The following is a 16,005-nucleotide window of genomic DNA, read 5'->3' as shown; positions in this document are numbered from 1 at the left end:
ACATATTATATATTAACCGTCTAATACAAAGTGGATAATTACCCGTCCGAAACGGATAAAAACAGAGTAGATACCTACAAATTCAGGTGATGTCATCCTATACAAATATGAAATTTGTATTGATTATATTAAACACTAAAACCAAACATTATTAACCATGGCTATAGTACTAATTCATACGGCTAACTTCTGCATCAACTGAAACATTGCAGCAAATGTCTCGTTGTCTCCTTTAGAGTACTTATCTTTTGCAAAAACTTTAACTAAGGAAGTGACATCTGTCTTCTACATGCACATGTAGAGGATCTTTTCTTTCTACACACTAGCAATGCCAAAAAAAAAAAAGAAAAGGACAAAATGGTCAACCATTGCTTTGAAGCTGATCGTTTTGGTTAACACAAATTCAAAGAAATGGCTCCTTTCATATCTATGCCCGAAAGAAATTGAACAGATTTTCGCTGTTAGAGTAAACGAAATGGGATTCCAGTCCCAACAAAAAATAAAGCTTCATCCGGGAGAAAGAAAGAGTCCTTCTTAGTTATGAAGTTAGGTTTGAGGCTTCAGCTTCTTGCTTCTTTGTAGTTTCAGCAAAACTGAGCTCTTTGAAACTTTCCATCGATTCCTCACATCGTCATTCTCAAGATCAGTTACTGTTATTATTGTTATTATTTTTTCCCATGTCGATTTTTGTTCAGCCTGATTGGAGTTTTCTGCAACTGGGTATTATGCTCTCCATGTGTTCGATGAATTTCCTGAGTGACACTTAGGATCTTATGCATGTTACTGAAATCTCTCACCATTGGACAGGTTATTATTATTATTATTATTATTATTATTATTATTATTATTATTATTATTATTATTATTATTATTTAGTGAATAAAAAAATTATTTACTTCATCAGGTCACTATATAATCTGAAGAAGAGCTCAGAGTGGCAAATGGATTTTTATTCGACGGTGTTCATACTTGTTCATCCCAATGGATATGTAGAAGACACTGTAGATGGACCCTTTCAAAGTTCGGAGCCTTTGTTGATGAGCATTCATCGTCAAAAGTCTCTGCTTGAGTTGAAGAATCTGATATTGAGGAATATGGGTGAACTTGAAAGGAAGCAGATATCTCGAATGGCGTATAGGTTGCATGTTAAAATTGGTCCGCAAGCATCCGACTGTCAGGTTTTTTGGCTCAAGTCTGACCAAGACATTCAGTTGATGTTTGGTTACCATGACTCAAATTCTGAGTTGCGGTGCATAGAGTTGTATGTTAAAGTTGAAGAAGACACGATTAGTTCAGCCAGTTCAAAAGCCAATCCGCAAGTTGTTCAATCGGAGAATAATGTTGGTAGAGGAGCAAAGAGAGTACAATCACCAGTGACATCCCCAAGTTTTGCGTTCCCCATCCTTTTTGAAAATTCAGAAACTGTTGATGGAAACAGAAGCAACATTTGTGCAAGCCCAGGTGAGTTCTCTCATTGTTGAATTGTTTATCAATCATTTCAGTTGGCAAGTGTTTTGTCAATTTTGCATATAGCAATTTGCCAAACCACATCCATAATACCATATCTTAGTAAGAGAGGGAAAAAATCTAGGAAGAAAAACTCAAGAATGTAGTGAACTCCAGTTTAATTAGATTGTCTCACATAGAATGAAATAGCTAATATTTATGTTTCAATTTGTCGATATTTACTCTTTTTTTTTTTAAATAAAATATATAATGTCCTTTACTCAGCCTCTTTGGTGCTGACTGCTGAAGGGGAGTGTTAATTATGCTCTTAATAATCTGCCAGGGCCACTTTCCTATTGTTTAAAATTTTGATTACTGTGCTTACTATGGACAATGTAGCCAGTAAAATATAGTTTATTTTCTGACTTGAATTTCTTTCTCCTATATTGCTTGCAGCTAACATGGCCTCAGGAGGTGTTGCAGTGGACAAAATCCTTCCACCTAAGACTGGGAATTTTAGGGGTGCCTGCAGTGCCTTTCCACCTCCAACTTCAAAGAAGCATTCATTTGTGGGCACAGGTGCTGATCTAGGGCATCCACCTCAGCCAAAAATGCAAAAAATGGTGGATGGCAAAGGGAAGCCGGTTGAAAATGGTGTGCTGCTCCCCACCATCGAGGAGTCTGATGTGTACTCCAAACACTTTCAAGCCCAAGGTGTGTGCCCCAACTTAGAGCCACCCATCACCTCCAACCCTCAGATGGTGCTAGAAGGCCGAGTTAAGGAATTGGAGATCCGCCTTGAGTCAAAAGAAAACGAGAGAGCTGCCTTGGAGGAATTGAAGGTTACTTTAACTGCCAAGATTAGTAATATGGAAAACAAGCTGAAGGAGGCTGATAAGGAGAAGTCACAGTTAAGGGAGAAGGAAACAGCATCAAGAAGGAGAATTGAGCAGTTGGAGGCAGAGGTCAAACATCTAGGATGTTGCGTCCGTGAAGCAAAGGAGAGAGCACACAGGAACATCATGGAGCAAGTGCATCATCTGGCTCCGGGTATCGACTTTTCGCGTGTTCACCCTGATTATCAAGTTGTCAATGGGGAGATTGTAAATCCTAACAAGGATAGTGTAAATAATCCTCCTTTATCACAGGATGTTGCTTCTCATAATGTAAATAACCCTCCTTTGCCACAGCATGTTACTTCTCAAAATGTAAATAATCCTCCTCTATCACAAAAGCAGTCTCAAGATGAACGTCACCTACCATACCCTGTACAAGCTTCTCTTCAAAATTCTCAGACAGTTGGAATTCAAAATTTGGGAAAAGATCCTGTTCCTAATAATGAGGTAGCCAAAACACTTAATCCCAGCAGCGAATCTCAGCAGTATGCAAAGTTGCATCAAATAAGTAATCAACAGGCTACAGTCAATGAGCAGCGAGGAGGCCAAATTAATCGTCAAAAACAGGTACCATTTGGCATGTTTCTACCTATCTTGATACCTCAACTTCCCAAAGACCGAGCCATGCAACTTCAAACTCTATTTAGTAAATTGAAGGTGGGTTTCTCTAAATAATCTCACTACCTGGTCCTTTGGTAGTGGGAACGTTGTCTCTTTTCTTTTCTAAAGTCGGTTTTGTGTTGATCGGATATGATCAACTTAGGAACAGATATCCCATGCTACTCACTTTCTGTTTTGTGAATTTATTGTGTGTTATAGAAAGACGAAATAGCAAAAGACAGTTTTGTGCAGCTTATGAAAGGTATTGTAGGGGACCAGATGCTTAGATTAGCAATGGCAAAAATACAAGCACAGGTAGGTTGAGAACAAGTTTAATTCTTGTTATGGATGAGTTTTACAGGTCCCATGAAATATATATGTTGATATCATGCTAAGATTCATTATTCTATTCAGCTGTTACAGATGAGGCCCAACCAAGGACCTGTGGAGCAGCAGCACCCTGTTCGGATGCCCACTGTTGGCTTAGGTGCAAGGCAATTAAATGATCCGCATGCTTTAGCTCCGCTTCATCAGTGAAGTATGAATGCTGCTGCAGACCAATCTCATATGACTTATTCAGCTGTCCAAACTATGGAGAACAATGCTAGAAAATCTCAAGAATTGGATGTTAGAATGGAAACTCAGGGTTTGCAAGCGAGCCAGTTGGCATATTCCAATTCCAACACTGTTAATCAGGAAGCAAAAAGATGATCTCTTCACATACAGGGGCAATAAGCAGCCACAGCAGCAGTATCTACATTTTCCATCAGCATATGGTAGTAGTGGTGGTAATTATAAGCCTTTTTTCAGGGCCAACTAGTAGTACTGCTTCATCTATCAGACCACCACCATATGAGTCTCATATGTATCAATTTCCGCCTCAAAGCACTTATCCAAATCACTTAGGTGGGACAACACAAGGCTTCATTGGTATGCCAAAACTTGAATGGTAGAACACTTCCAATGATCCCAAGAGTCTGCCAGGTGAATCTGTTGCTCTGTTAAACAATCCATCATCCCAACAAACTCCAAATGCATGGCAACCACCATCAAACAAAGATCAAAATTCTGGGCTATTGTCATCTGGTTATGTAAAAAAGGAACTTAGTGAATTACCCACTGAGCAGCGACATAGGCAGAATATTTCTAAAATGCATGGATTGCGTTCTGGTAATTCTGCACAAATTGAACCAGGAGGTGCCAATCAAGGAACTATAAAGGACGAATTCTCAAGGGGCGTTCCAGCATCCAGAAGTATGGCACCTACAATATCTACTGGCCTTAACATCACTCATTTCTGCTTCCCCTTCTGGAATGGGTCAACTAGTTCCTACTATCTCGTTTGAGAGTGATATACTTGATCTTGACTAATGCAGTGGCTTAACTTTTGTGGATTAAATACTGTCCAATTATGATTGTTAATATGCGGTATGCACCTGTAGTACCAACGCTATATTAAATGTATATGTACATAATATGTGTTCTCTTAGTGATGATATTCAGTAATTAAATTGTTTGATAGCTATGGTTTTTTTTGCTGTCCTTATTCATATTTCAATCTTCTTGTAAGTCAGTTCTAAGAGAACAGTCATTTCTGCTTCCTCTTTTATGTTATTTTATTTTTGGTTGTTTATTGAGTTCTTTTTTATATGAAATTAAGTATCCACGAGAAGATTAAAACAATTGTGATTTTTCTCCCCATGGGGAAGGTACGCTTAATACAACATTGAAGAACAGGATGTGTTAAAGGACAAGAAGTCTAGAATTAAAGATAACCTATTGTTTTCCCCACTAAAACCCTTTTGATCTTTGGTTGACCATGATATTTTAGTTGTTTGTTTGGTTTAGTGAGCTGTGACTTGGGAGAGACGACATTCTCTTGAAGTGGCAACTTATGGTGGAGCAAGCCAGGCAGAAACACGAAGGAGGGACAGACATGTCATCTGGTTTTCAACCAGCTAAAGATGTAAATCACAAATCTTGAGCATCTGGAAAAAGTTCAAAGGATAATCACAAAGGGGATATAAAAGGTTCTACTACTTCTGGAACTTCAGGTGAGTTTTCTTTTAAACTCTTTATGTGTCATTTCGGTTGTCAAATAATTTAACCATAAGATGCAAGTCAATGTCAGGTATAGTATTCGCAAAACTGACATCCCTAAAACTGTTAAGTTGTAGATGAAAATGCGGCGGTGTCGTTGAATTATATTGTCTTGCATGGAGGGTGATAATTTAACCAGGTCATTGCTGTTTGATTGTTTGTCCAGATATATTAATTCCTACATTATTTTTTAAATACTTCTGTTTTTGAGCTTTTGACTCTTCCAGACAGGAGCTGGCAGAAAACATGGGAGAAACAATTCCCTTCTGACTCGAACTAAGATGGCCGGAAGCATCTTTGTCAAGGATGTAATTGCTGTGCTCGAAAGAGAACCACGGATGTGGAAATTGTACGTGAAAATTCATTCCGATGCTCAACCTGAGTAAAGTAGAATTGCAGAGGGAGGTGATCTTGGATTTTCACCACTGATTTTAGGAGGATGCTCCTATAAAGGCGCGAAAAACGTCTTTTTTTTAAAGACAATTATGTGTCGTATTATTATTGGACGTATTAATGAACTTTTTTAGTGTCTTTATCGAAGTGGTCTCCCTGAGTTTATTATCATCTTATGCTTACTAGCGGAAATCAAAAGGTTTCCTGAATCCTGTGTATTGTTCAAGGTTCTGAAAACCGGTTTAAAGCAACGGTTGGGTCTTTAGGGTCTGCACTTTTTGACTCTCCTGTTTCCATTTCTTCTGTCTCACAATAAGTTTGCTTTGTTCCATAGAGCAGCAGATGCTACATTTTAAATTTTTAATATCACTGTCTAATAATAATTGATACTTCTACTTTATATCATACTTAAGTCAAATAGCTGGATACTGAAATTCATTGATTTGGGAGGTGAAATGAGGAGAGATGTTTGGCATGTTTTGATAAGTTAAATTATAGCTTTACACAAGTTCACAAATGAATATAGACTTTGATTATGACCAATCTTTTGTTATAGAAAAAATAATTTTTTCATCTTTGTTTTTAATGAAAAAATAGATGAATTGAATTAACTACATAAGTAGATGATTGAATATTTATTATTGGTTTGGTTAATTCAATTTTTTTTTTGTTTTTCGTGATTATCTTAAATTTCATATAATATTATAAATTTTATATTTATATAAAGTTTGACCTTTGATATGTTTTTTTATATTTGACTCCTATAGTTGAATTACGGTTGAACTGGTTGAACCTTTAAATCGATAAATTAATAACTCAAGCGGTTTGATAATCGGTTTGATTTTCAGAATCTTAGTATTGTTGACTGACTTTCAATCCATATAGCCATGATAGTTTACCAATTAGTTTTGATTTTCTTTTCTCTTTTATTTTGCATATTTAGCATCACTTTTTTGTTTTAGAACCAAAACAGCCTAATAAACAAATATTAAACTAACAACAAGGGGAAAAAGCCGCTATTAATAAACCCTCTTTGTCACGAGGGTAATATTTATTTTACTCTTTGAAACTTAAAAGAGTTGATTTGAATTTTGATTTATTTAAAAAAAATAATCCACTAAATCTTATAATAATATCACTCTTTTTGGTTTTTGGCAGGACTTTTGTTTCATATTTGTGTGATATTGATATATATAATTAAATACTGAGAATTGGTTCGAATTGGTCAAATCGCGAACCAAAGGAAATAACGGTTCGGACAGACATTGAAACCAGAGATTTGAAAAATTGACATTAGACAGTCAAATCGGCCTTAAAATCGGCCGGTCGAACCGAACCAGGGGTTCGGCCGGTTTTTTTAGTTTTACAAAAAACACCATCGTTTTGGATGCTGGGATGCCTTAGCCAATTACCCAACCCAGCAACCCTAGCTCCGACAACGGCTAAACACGAACCCATCCCTCCCATTCGCATCACCCTCCAGCTCCTCCTTCCTCTCACCGTCATCGATCTCACTCCCTCACCTCCGTCCAGCTCCTGCCGCCGTCGCAGAAACGAGCTTTGAATCCACCGTCGTTATCGTGCAGCTACTATTTCAGTTTTGAAAGCACAGTTGCGCAACTCTGTTCCATCGTTGCCGGCGCTATCTCTGTTCCACCTGTCATCCCTTCGGCCGTGCCTTTGTCCCCCCTCTTGCTTAGGATCTGTTCTGCTTTGTTCTAGGGCTTCTAGCTTCTAGGTATTCTTTTTTAATAATAATTGTGGAATAATTGTTGTTAGTTAATCTGTGAACTTATTATCGGTTGAAAGATTGTTGAATAAGTGTTAATTAATCTGTGAATCTTGCTGTTTTTACTGTGAATTACTCCATTGTTAATGATTCTGATAATTCATCCGCAGAAGGTGATGGGGTCTTTAGGCTTGAATCCTTTGAAACTAAGTGTTGCATGTGGGGTATGTGTGTTTTGCGTCTTCTTTGCTGCTGTGCTCTGTTGACCGTTGTGCTGTATTTTTGTGTTCAATTAAAATTTTTCTTTGAGAATTTAGCTTTGTCATGCTTTGATAAATTGTGCCAATTATGTATTTCTTAAAATTGGTATGCCTCTGTAGATTCTAAATAGTGTGTTTCATGTTTTTGATTTTGATAATTTGAGTAGTTTATGAAGCATAGTTCACTGTTATTGCAAATGATTTGAGACTGCTTTTGATGAGTGTATGAAGCAGATTAATTATTGTGTTTGGAGTTGTGTATTAATTAAATTGGTTAATTGGTTAATTTGTTATTTGAGCCATGTTACAGCTTGTTATTAAATAAGTTTAAAGTATCCATTTATTAGTTGGCAATGTTAATATTATTAATAATATTAATAATAATACTAATCACAAAGTGGAGAGGGATTGTAGAATTTGTCACATAAGTTTGGAGAATGATAGTTCTGAGTCTGGTGTTCCAATTTGAGTCTGCTTGTAAAGATTATTTTGTTGCTGCTCACAAAGGCACAAAGTATGTGCCGAGACATGGTTTAAGATTAAGGAGAATTTGAGCATAAATCCCATCTTTACTTTATTCTGTTTAATTGCGAAATTTGGTTTTTGATATTTTTTAATGCTAAATTTGATTTATTCTGTGGATATTTAGACACTTTTTTGTTTATGATTCATGGAATTGAGAATTGAATTTATGTATATGTGTGCTGAGTTTGACAAATATTCTCAATTATTTACGGTTATGGTTTCTTCTTGAACGGGATTTTATTTTTACAAAAGAAATCATAGAGAATTAGGGTCGTAAATTGTTTAACTGAGTGATGAGTGTAAAACTGAAGATGATGATGACAAAAGTGCTTGAAAACATTAAACATATATTTGAAGAGTTCAAAAAAAAAATTTGAGTTTGTATTTTGATAAGATCATATGGTTTTGATTGATGACATTTCATATAGTGTTTTAAATTTGGAAGATATTTTAAGATTTATATTAGATTATAATTATATTTTAGTATGTATATTTATAATTTATTTATTATTTTATTTTAAAACAGTTTTTTCAGTTGAATTACGGTTGGACCGATTGAACTAATAAATCAATAAATCAATAACTAGAGCAGTTTAATGACCGATTCGATTTTTAGAACCTATTTTTAAGAGCTACATCTTTTAATTTGTGATTAATATGATGTCTGAAATTGGATCATAAATTAAAGTTAAATTAAATTAATAAACATCAATTAAATCATATAAAAGTTTACAACCTATGTATACAAAATTAGTCATTAAATTAATTATTTATATAATATAAATTAAAATATAAAATATATATTGTTAAAATTAAAATTATTATTTAGTTGGTATTTTTAAAAATTAAGAATTATATCGATTTGTGAACACAATTTTAGAGACTAAAACAAAAAATAGATTTTTTTTCTCAAATTATTAGTTATTTTTTATTATATATTTCTTTTAGTACGAAAAAAAGAACATATAAAAAAGATGACGTAAGTTAAAAAATCGTAGTCGTTAACGCAAGAACGAACCGAGAGAATCCGTTAAACTCAAAAAATATTATAAATCGATTAAACTCAACAAAAGAAGGTCTGTGTGAGCGTTATCTCATTTGATCCTTTTTCCCTTTTTTCTGTTCTATTTTCCCCTTTCTTTTTCTTTTCCCTATTTTGGTCGGTTGTTATCTTACTCGCTATTAATACCCTATTATTAATTATTAATTATCCCCGTTTTGGTTGTTCTATTTTTCTTTTTCTATTCGGTAGCTAATACCCTATTTTACCATTAATTATCCCCATTCATTTTCCCCTTTGTTGCGTTTTTCAACTGGGTACCTGCCCTACAGGTGTTTGATGAATTTACCCAGTGAAACATAAATAGAGAGAGAGAGATTATACTGTATGTTCGAATAACTCTTAAACTTCTGTTGGGTAATCAGAGTTGGGATTGGAATTGCCATTGCCATGGATCCTTCTATTATGAAGCTCCTCGAAGATGACGAGGTTTTTCCCCCCTTTTTACCTATGGTTTTCTTTTGTTATTTATTTGTTTGGGGTGTTGCTGAACCACTATGTCTGAATGTGTACTTCACAGGATGAAACAATGCATTCAGGGGTGGATGTTGAAGCCTTCCAAGCTGCACTAAACAGAGACATAGGAGGATCTGCTTCCACTTCTGGTTCAGACCCAGGTACCCCAACTATGCTTTTTAATGTGTAATGTTTTTCTGAGTTGAAATAGTTAAATTCTCTCTGGTTTGTTTGTTTTTGGTTGCTTGTTATACCATTTGAATACTCGGCTGCATAAACAGTGTTTAGACTTCAGACTATTGTTTATGAGCTTGTTTGGTCGAGATTTTGGTCAGGTTGCAATCAAAATAATTGATTTTGAAAGAGTTGTTTTATGGTTGGGGATGGTGTTAGAAAAGTGAGTTTGGATTAATTATTCTGAGCGATAAAAGGAAAAATTTATTATAAGGATATAAATGTTTGACTATACTCTAGTGTTCATAAACGGGAAGGAACTACACAAATCCTTTAAAATCTGGCTGTAATGTAAGTGCTGTAATTTATCTAAGGGACAATGTACCCCGTAGCCAAAATGATGATGATGATGATTATTATTATTATTATTATTATTATTATTATTATTATTATTATTATTATTATTATTATTATTTTATCACGTACTTTTCCCCAAGGTGTTATTTCTGATTTTTGGTATCTAGAAACAATAGTAGAGGTACCACATTTAAAAGATCTCTTGAAGGTTGAAGCGGAGATCAAGGAATGTAGTTGAACAAACTAAAAAGTTTCATCAACACAGTGGTAGTGGACAACATCTTTGAGAACTTAGATGATCTTAATTATTTAGCAGAATACAATCAAATAAATGTTGCACAATGACCTCTAACTCTAAGTATCAAATTTGACCAGTAGAGGTTGCAAAGCTTTGGTTGATATTTTCGCAAATGAAATATATTTTTATAAATGAATTTTTGTACTAATATCAAATTATCCTGATGTATTTTCTACAGCATAATATCTGTGTTTTCAGATGTTAGTTTTCTTGTTTGTTTTTATTTTTCTTTTAATTGATTGTTGAGTCGTGTGATTTTTTATATTTGCTTGGTAATTTATGAATTGCACATGCTTTGTGCTTCTATACTCTCTGCAGTTTTGTCTCAAGGAAGCAACAATACATTCACTCAGTCAATGCCACAGTGGCCAACTCCTAGCCATGAAAACCAAACCCAAGTTCAAAATCAAGAGCCTGAAACTGCACAGCAGCGAGAGCAACCTTCATCTGAGGTGGAGCAAAAGCAACATGGATCTCTTGCTGAACAAGTACAGCATGTTGCTTCCCAGGACGTAAATAATCCTCCTTTACCACAGCATGTTGCTTCCTCGGACGTAAATAATCCTCCTCTACCACAGCCACAGCATGTTGGTTCTCAGAGTGTAAATAATCCTCCTTTGCCACAGCATGTGGGTTCCCAGAATGTAAATAATCCTCCTTTGCCGCAGCATGTTGCTTCTCAGACTGTAAGTAATCCTGCTTTATCACAAAAGCAGACTCAAGATGAAGGTCACCAACCACAGCCTGTACAAGCTTCTCTTCAAAATTCTCAGACAGTTGGAATTCAAAATTTGGGAAAAGATCCTGTTCCTAATAATGAGGTAGCCAAAACACTTAATCCCAGCAGCGAATCTCAGCAGTATGCGAAGTTGCAGCAAATGAGTAATCAACAGGCTACAGTCAATGAACAGCCAGGAGGCCAAATTAATCGTCAAAAACAGGTACCATTTGGCATGTTGCTACCTATCTTGATACCTCAACTTCCCAAAGACCGAGCCATGCAACTTCAAACTCTATTTAGTAAATTGAAGGTGGGTTTCTCAAAATAATCTCACTATCTGGTCCTTTGGTAGTGGGAACCTTGTCTCTTTTCTTTGCTATAGTCAATTTTGTGTTGATAGGATATGATCAACTTAGGAACAGATATCCCATGCTACTCACTTTCTGTTTTGTGAATTTATTGTTTGTGTTATAGAAAGACGAAATAGCAAAAGACAGTTTTGTGCGGCTTATGAAAGGTATTGTAGGGGACCAGATGCTTAGATTAGCATTGAACAAAGTACAAGCTCAGCTACAAGCACAGGTAGGTTGAGAACAAGTTTAATATATATATATATATATATATATATCAACATCATGCTAAGATTCATTCTTCTTTTCTACTGTTATAGACAAGACCCAACCAAGGACCTGTGAGGCAGCAGCAACCTGTTCGGATGGCCACTGTTGACTTAGGTGCAAGACAATTAAATGATCCCCATGCTTTAGCTCAGCTTCATCAGAGAAGTATGAATGCAGCTGCAGACCAATCTCGTATGACTTCTTCAGCTGTCCAAACTATGGAGAACAATGCTAGAAAATCTCAGGAATTGGATGCTAGAATGGAAACTCAGGGTTTGCAACCGAGCCAGTTGTCATCTTCCAATTCCATCAGTGTTAGTCAGGAAGCAGAAAGATCATCTGTTCATGTACACGGGCTTAATAAGCAGCCGCAGCCGCAGCCTCAGCATCTACATTTCCCATCAGCATATGGCAGTAGTGGTGGTAATTATAGGCCTTTTTCAGGGCCAGCTAGTAGTTCTGCTTCATCTATCAGACCACCACCACATGAGTCACATATGAGTCAAATTCCACATCAAAGCACTGGTCCCAATCACTTAGGTGGGGCAACACAAGGCTTCATTGGTATGCCAAAACTCGAACAGCAGAACTCTTTGAATGATCCCAAGAGGCTGCCGGGTGGCTCTGTTGCTCTATTAAACAATCCGGCATCCCAGCAAACTCCAAATGCATGGCAACCACCATCAAACAAAGATCAAAGTTCAGGCTTCTTGTCATCTGGTTCTTATGTCAAAAAGGAACCTAGCGACATGCCCACTGAGCAGCAACATAGGCAGAATATTTCTAAAATCCATGGACTGCCTTCAGCTAATTCTGCACAAATCGAACAGGCAAGTGCCAATCAAGGAACTGTAAAGGATGAGTTCTCAAGGGGCCTTCCAGTATCCACAAGTATGGCACCTACAACATCTACTGGCTTGACATCACTCAATTCTGCTTCCCCTTCTGGAATGGCCCAACTAGATCCTAGTGTCTCAGTAAGTTTCCAAGTGATATACTTGATCTTGTCTAATATAGTGGCTAAAGTATTGTGGATCAAATATTGTCCAAATGTGATTGTTTTGATACATGGTATGCACCTGTCGAACAGTACCAATGTTTATATTAGATGTATATATACAAAATATTTGTTCTTTTATAGATGCATATCAAGAGTTAAATTGTCTATAGCTTATGATTTATTTTCTGTCCTTATAACTTTATGAATCTTGTTGTAATTCAGTTTTAAGAAACAAGCATTTTTTTTGTTTCTCCTTCCTCTTTTATTTTTTTTTATTCTTGCTAGTTTATTGAGGGTCTTTATTTTTTGTTTTTGGTGGCATAGACCACAATGCTTTTAGTTTGGATTAGTATGCTGCAAACTTGGTTATTTTCATTAGTTCCATGCTAGGAGTAGTGCTTTGAAACATTTTGATTATTTTACCCTATGCATTTATTGAGATGCCTCTGATGCTATTTATGTATTTAAGTTGCAGTGAAGAATAACAAGCATATAATGAAAAGCATGCTTATTTTACCTTTCATGTCCTGCACTTTTTACCTTTAATTTTTTGAAACAATCTGCTATTGGGGCATAATATGAACTTCAAATTTGCTTTTCCAATTTTACTTTTTTGGGTAAATGCAAATTATCATTTTGTACGCACCCACTATTTAATAATATATTCAAACTTCATGCATAACTCTTGACTCTTTGCCCCACTCTATTTTGTGTTTGATCAGTTAAGCACCCAGGTGCCATCAAACACTTCTGGAATTACTGTGAGGGCACCTGTGAAAAAGCCTTCTGTTGGCCAGAAGAAACCACTTGAAGCACTTGGTTCCTCACCTCCTCCTCCTCCAAGGTGATCTGTCTTATATGCCTGCAACATGCTTCACTCTTGGAATTGTTCTTTCTTTTCTAAGTTCTAACTCATTTTGATGCATGCATCTTGTGCTCATATCCTCCAGTAAGAAGCAAAAGGGATCTGGGGGGGGATCCGTTGAACAAAGCATTGACCAGCTTAATGATGTCACTGCTGTTAGTGGAGTCGATTTGAGGGTACAATTCTGTGTTATGTTGAACTAAGCTTGATAGCTCAATGATAAGCGATGTCTACTCTCATTTCAAAATCTAAGGCCATTTTTTGCATCTTTTACAGGAAGAGGAAGAGCAGTTATTTTCAGGCCCCAAGGAGGACAGTCGGGTTTCAGAAGCAACTCGAAGAGCTGTGCAAGAAGAAGAGGAAAGGCTGATTTTGCAGAAAATTCCACTCCAGAAAAAATTGTTTGAGATTAGTAAGTGTCCTTTTCATATGTTATCTCCATATATTTTAATTTTTCCTTTTGAGCTTATCTGGATACAAACTACCCACACCAGGCCTTACAGACAGTTGTTTTGTGTTATTACTGTCAGTGTTTAAGTATGGCTTGAAGGGTGTGAGCAATGATGTGGAGAGATGCTTGTCACTGGTGAGATTCAACCAAGATTTCAATTTTCATAACAGTAGGTTTGCATGTAATCTTACTTATTCAAACTGAGTTTTCAGTGTGTGGAGGAAAGAATGCGTGGACTGATAAGTAACCTGATTAGAATGTCAAAACAGGTTAGTTGTTCTCTACCTGCTTGCAGGAATATTCTCTCATAATTCAATAAAATTTCTTACTTTCAAGAATTTTCCTACCAGCGGGTTGATTTTGAGAAGACAAGACATCGGACTGTTGTCACCTCAGATGTTCAGCAGCAAATCATGACAATAAATAGGAAAGTAAGAGAGGAGTGGGAGAAAAGACAGGCAGAAGCAGAGAAGCTTCGGAAGCAAAATGACGTGAGTATTTTGCACTTATCAGCATTTGAAACCTGTGCCTGTTTCTTAATTTCAGTCCATTTTAAAATATAGGTTGATGGTAATGCTGGAGCTGATGGTGACAAGGACAAGGACGAGGGTCGTAATAAATCATCAAAGGTTTTTTTTATCCGATTCTTATATTTCTCCATTATCTACATGGAAACTCTTTTCATTAATATTTAGTAAGCTTCAGGTGAACAAGGAAGAGGATGACAAGATGAGGACAAATGCAGCAAATGTTGCTGCCCGTGCTGCTGTTGGGGGAGACGACATGCTCTCAAAGTGGCAACTTATGGCCGAGCAAGCCAGGCAGAAACGTGAAGGCGTGACGGACACGTCATCTGGTTCTCAACCAGCTAAAGATGCAAGTCGCAAATCTTCAGCATCTGGAAAAAGTACCAAGGATAATCACGAAGGGGATAAAAAAGGTTCTACTAATTTTGCAACTTCAGGTGAGTTTTCTTTTAAGCTGTTTTTTTTCTGTCATTTCAGTTGTCAAATAATTCAACCTCAAGATGGATGTAAACTTTAGATATAGTATTCAGTATTCACCAAACTGACATCCATAAAACTATATCTTAAGTTGTGGATGAAAATGCGGCTTTGTTGTTGGATTGAACTCAAACATAATTATATTATCTTGCATGGAATGTGATAACTAATCTTGTTTGATAGTCCATTAATTTTGTGGTTGAAATTGTTGTAGCAAACATTATTGCTGTTTGATTGTTTGTCCTATATTATTTTTAAATAATTCTGTTTGCTCTATTGACTCTTCCAAACAGGGGCTATCAGAAAACATGGGAGAAATAATTCCCTTGTGACTCAAACTAAGATTGCCCGAAGCATCTCTGTCAAGGATGTAATTGCTGTGCTCGAAAGAGAGCCACAGATGTCGAAATCGTCGCTCATTCATCGCTTGTACGAGAAGATTCATTCTGATGCTCAACCTGAGTGAAGTAGAATTACAGAGGGAGGTGATCATGAAGTTTTACCACTGATTTTCTTATCATATGCTTACCAGCAGAAATCAAAAGGTCTCCTCAAACGTGTGTGTCATTGACTGAGTTCAATCCATATAGCCAGGGTAGTTTATCAGTTAATTTTGATTTTCTCTTATTTAATTTTGCTTATTTATCAGTACTAATTTGGATTTTAGAGCAGTTAAACATAAGTTTGGCATCCATCCTCTTGGCTTGGTCTCTGGGAAAAGAATGTTAAAAGAAAAATATATTTTGGTTAGGAGTTATAGTATTTTGATATATGAAGTAATTTATGTGTGTTTATTTTAAAAATGAGTTTGTCAATATTAAACAAGTAATCTGAATTTCAGGTTTCAACACAATTAAACACGCAATGTAACTTGTTTTCTTCAGCATATTCAACTTGTTCTTTTCTTCACGGGAGCTCCTACGCATTACGTATTTGTTTCACCCTTTATGTAACGGCCGCTATGGATGACCTTTTTGGGGCATTTTTTTAATTTTATTTCTATATTTTTTTTTTTTTTTTTTTTTTTTTTTTTTCTAAAAGAAAAGCAAA

The 16,005-nt window shown here is 36.0% G+C and overlaps 1 protein-coding gene across 6 annotated transcripts; it reads left to right on the top strand.

The window, feature by feature from the left end:
• Positions 1-283: 283 nt before the first annotated feature.
• Positions 284-15,841, top strand: LOC107495792 (transcription initiation factor TFIID subunit 4b). Of its 6 annotated transcripts, none has more exons than XM_052263426.1 (15): positions 293-807; positions 905-1,461; positions 1,903-2,999; positions 3,162-3,257; positions 3,357-3,429; positions 11,750-12,612; positions 13,358-13,479; positions 13,586-13,676; positions 13,777-13,912; positions 14,031-14,086; positions 14,164-14,220; positions 14,302-14,442; positions 14,515-14,580; positions 14,657-14,915; positions 15,249-15,841. In XM_052263426.1, exons 2-15 carry the CDS (start codon positions 942-944, stop codon positions 15,419-15,421), a joined length of 3,750 nt encoding a protein of 1,249 aa, XP_052119386.1. In that variant the 5' UTR covers positions 293-807; positions 905-941; the 3' UTR covers positions 15,422-15,841. The 6 variants fall into 6 exon arrangements, with proteins under 6 accessions (XP_052119387.1, XP_052119386.1, XP_052119385.1 ...); XM_052263428.1 differs by lacking the exons at positions 293-807; positions 905-1,461; positions 1,903-2,999; positions 3,162-3,257; positions 3,357-3,429 and adding exons at positions 6,838-7,173; positions 9,375-9,438; positions 9,530-9,626; positions 10,613-11,325; positions 11,490-11,597 and having other exon boundaries at positions 11,686-12,612; XM_052263427.1 differs by lacking the exons at positions 3,162-3,257; positions 3,357-3,429 and adding an exon at positions 11,490-11,597 and having other exon boundaries at positions 284-807; positions 11,686-12,612; positions 13,370-13,479.
• The last annotated feature ends 164 nt before the right edge of the window (positions 15,842-16,005 follow it).

This window comes from Arachis duranensis, chromosome 6, assembly GCF_000817695.3.
Source record: "Arachis duranensis cultivar V14167 chromosome 6, aradu.V14167.gnm2.J7QH, whole genome shotgun sequence".
Classification (NCBI taxonomy): domain Eukaryota; kingdom Viridiplantae; phylum Streptophyta; class Magnoliopsida; order Fabales; family Fabaceae; genus Arachis; species Arachis duranensis.
This window is presented reverse-complemented; position numbering and strand designations above follow the sequence as displayed.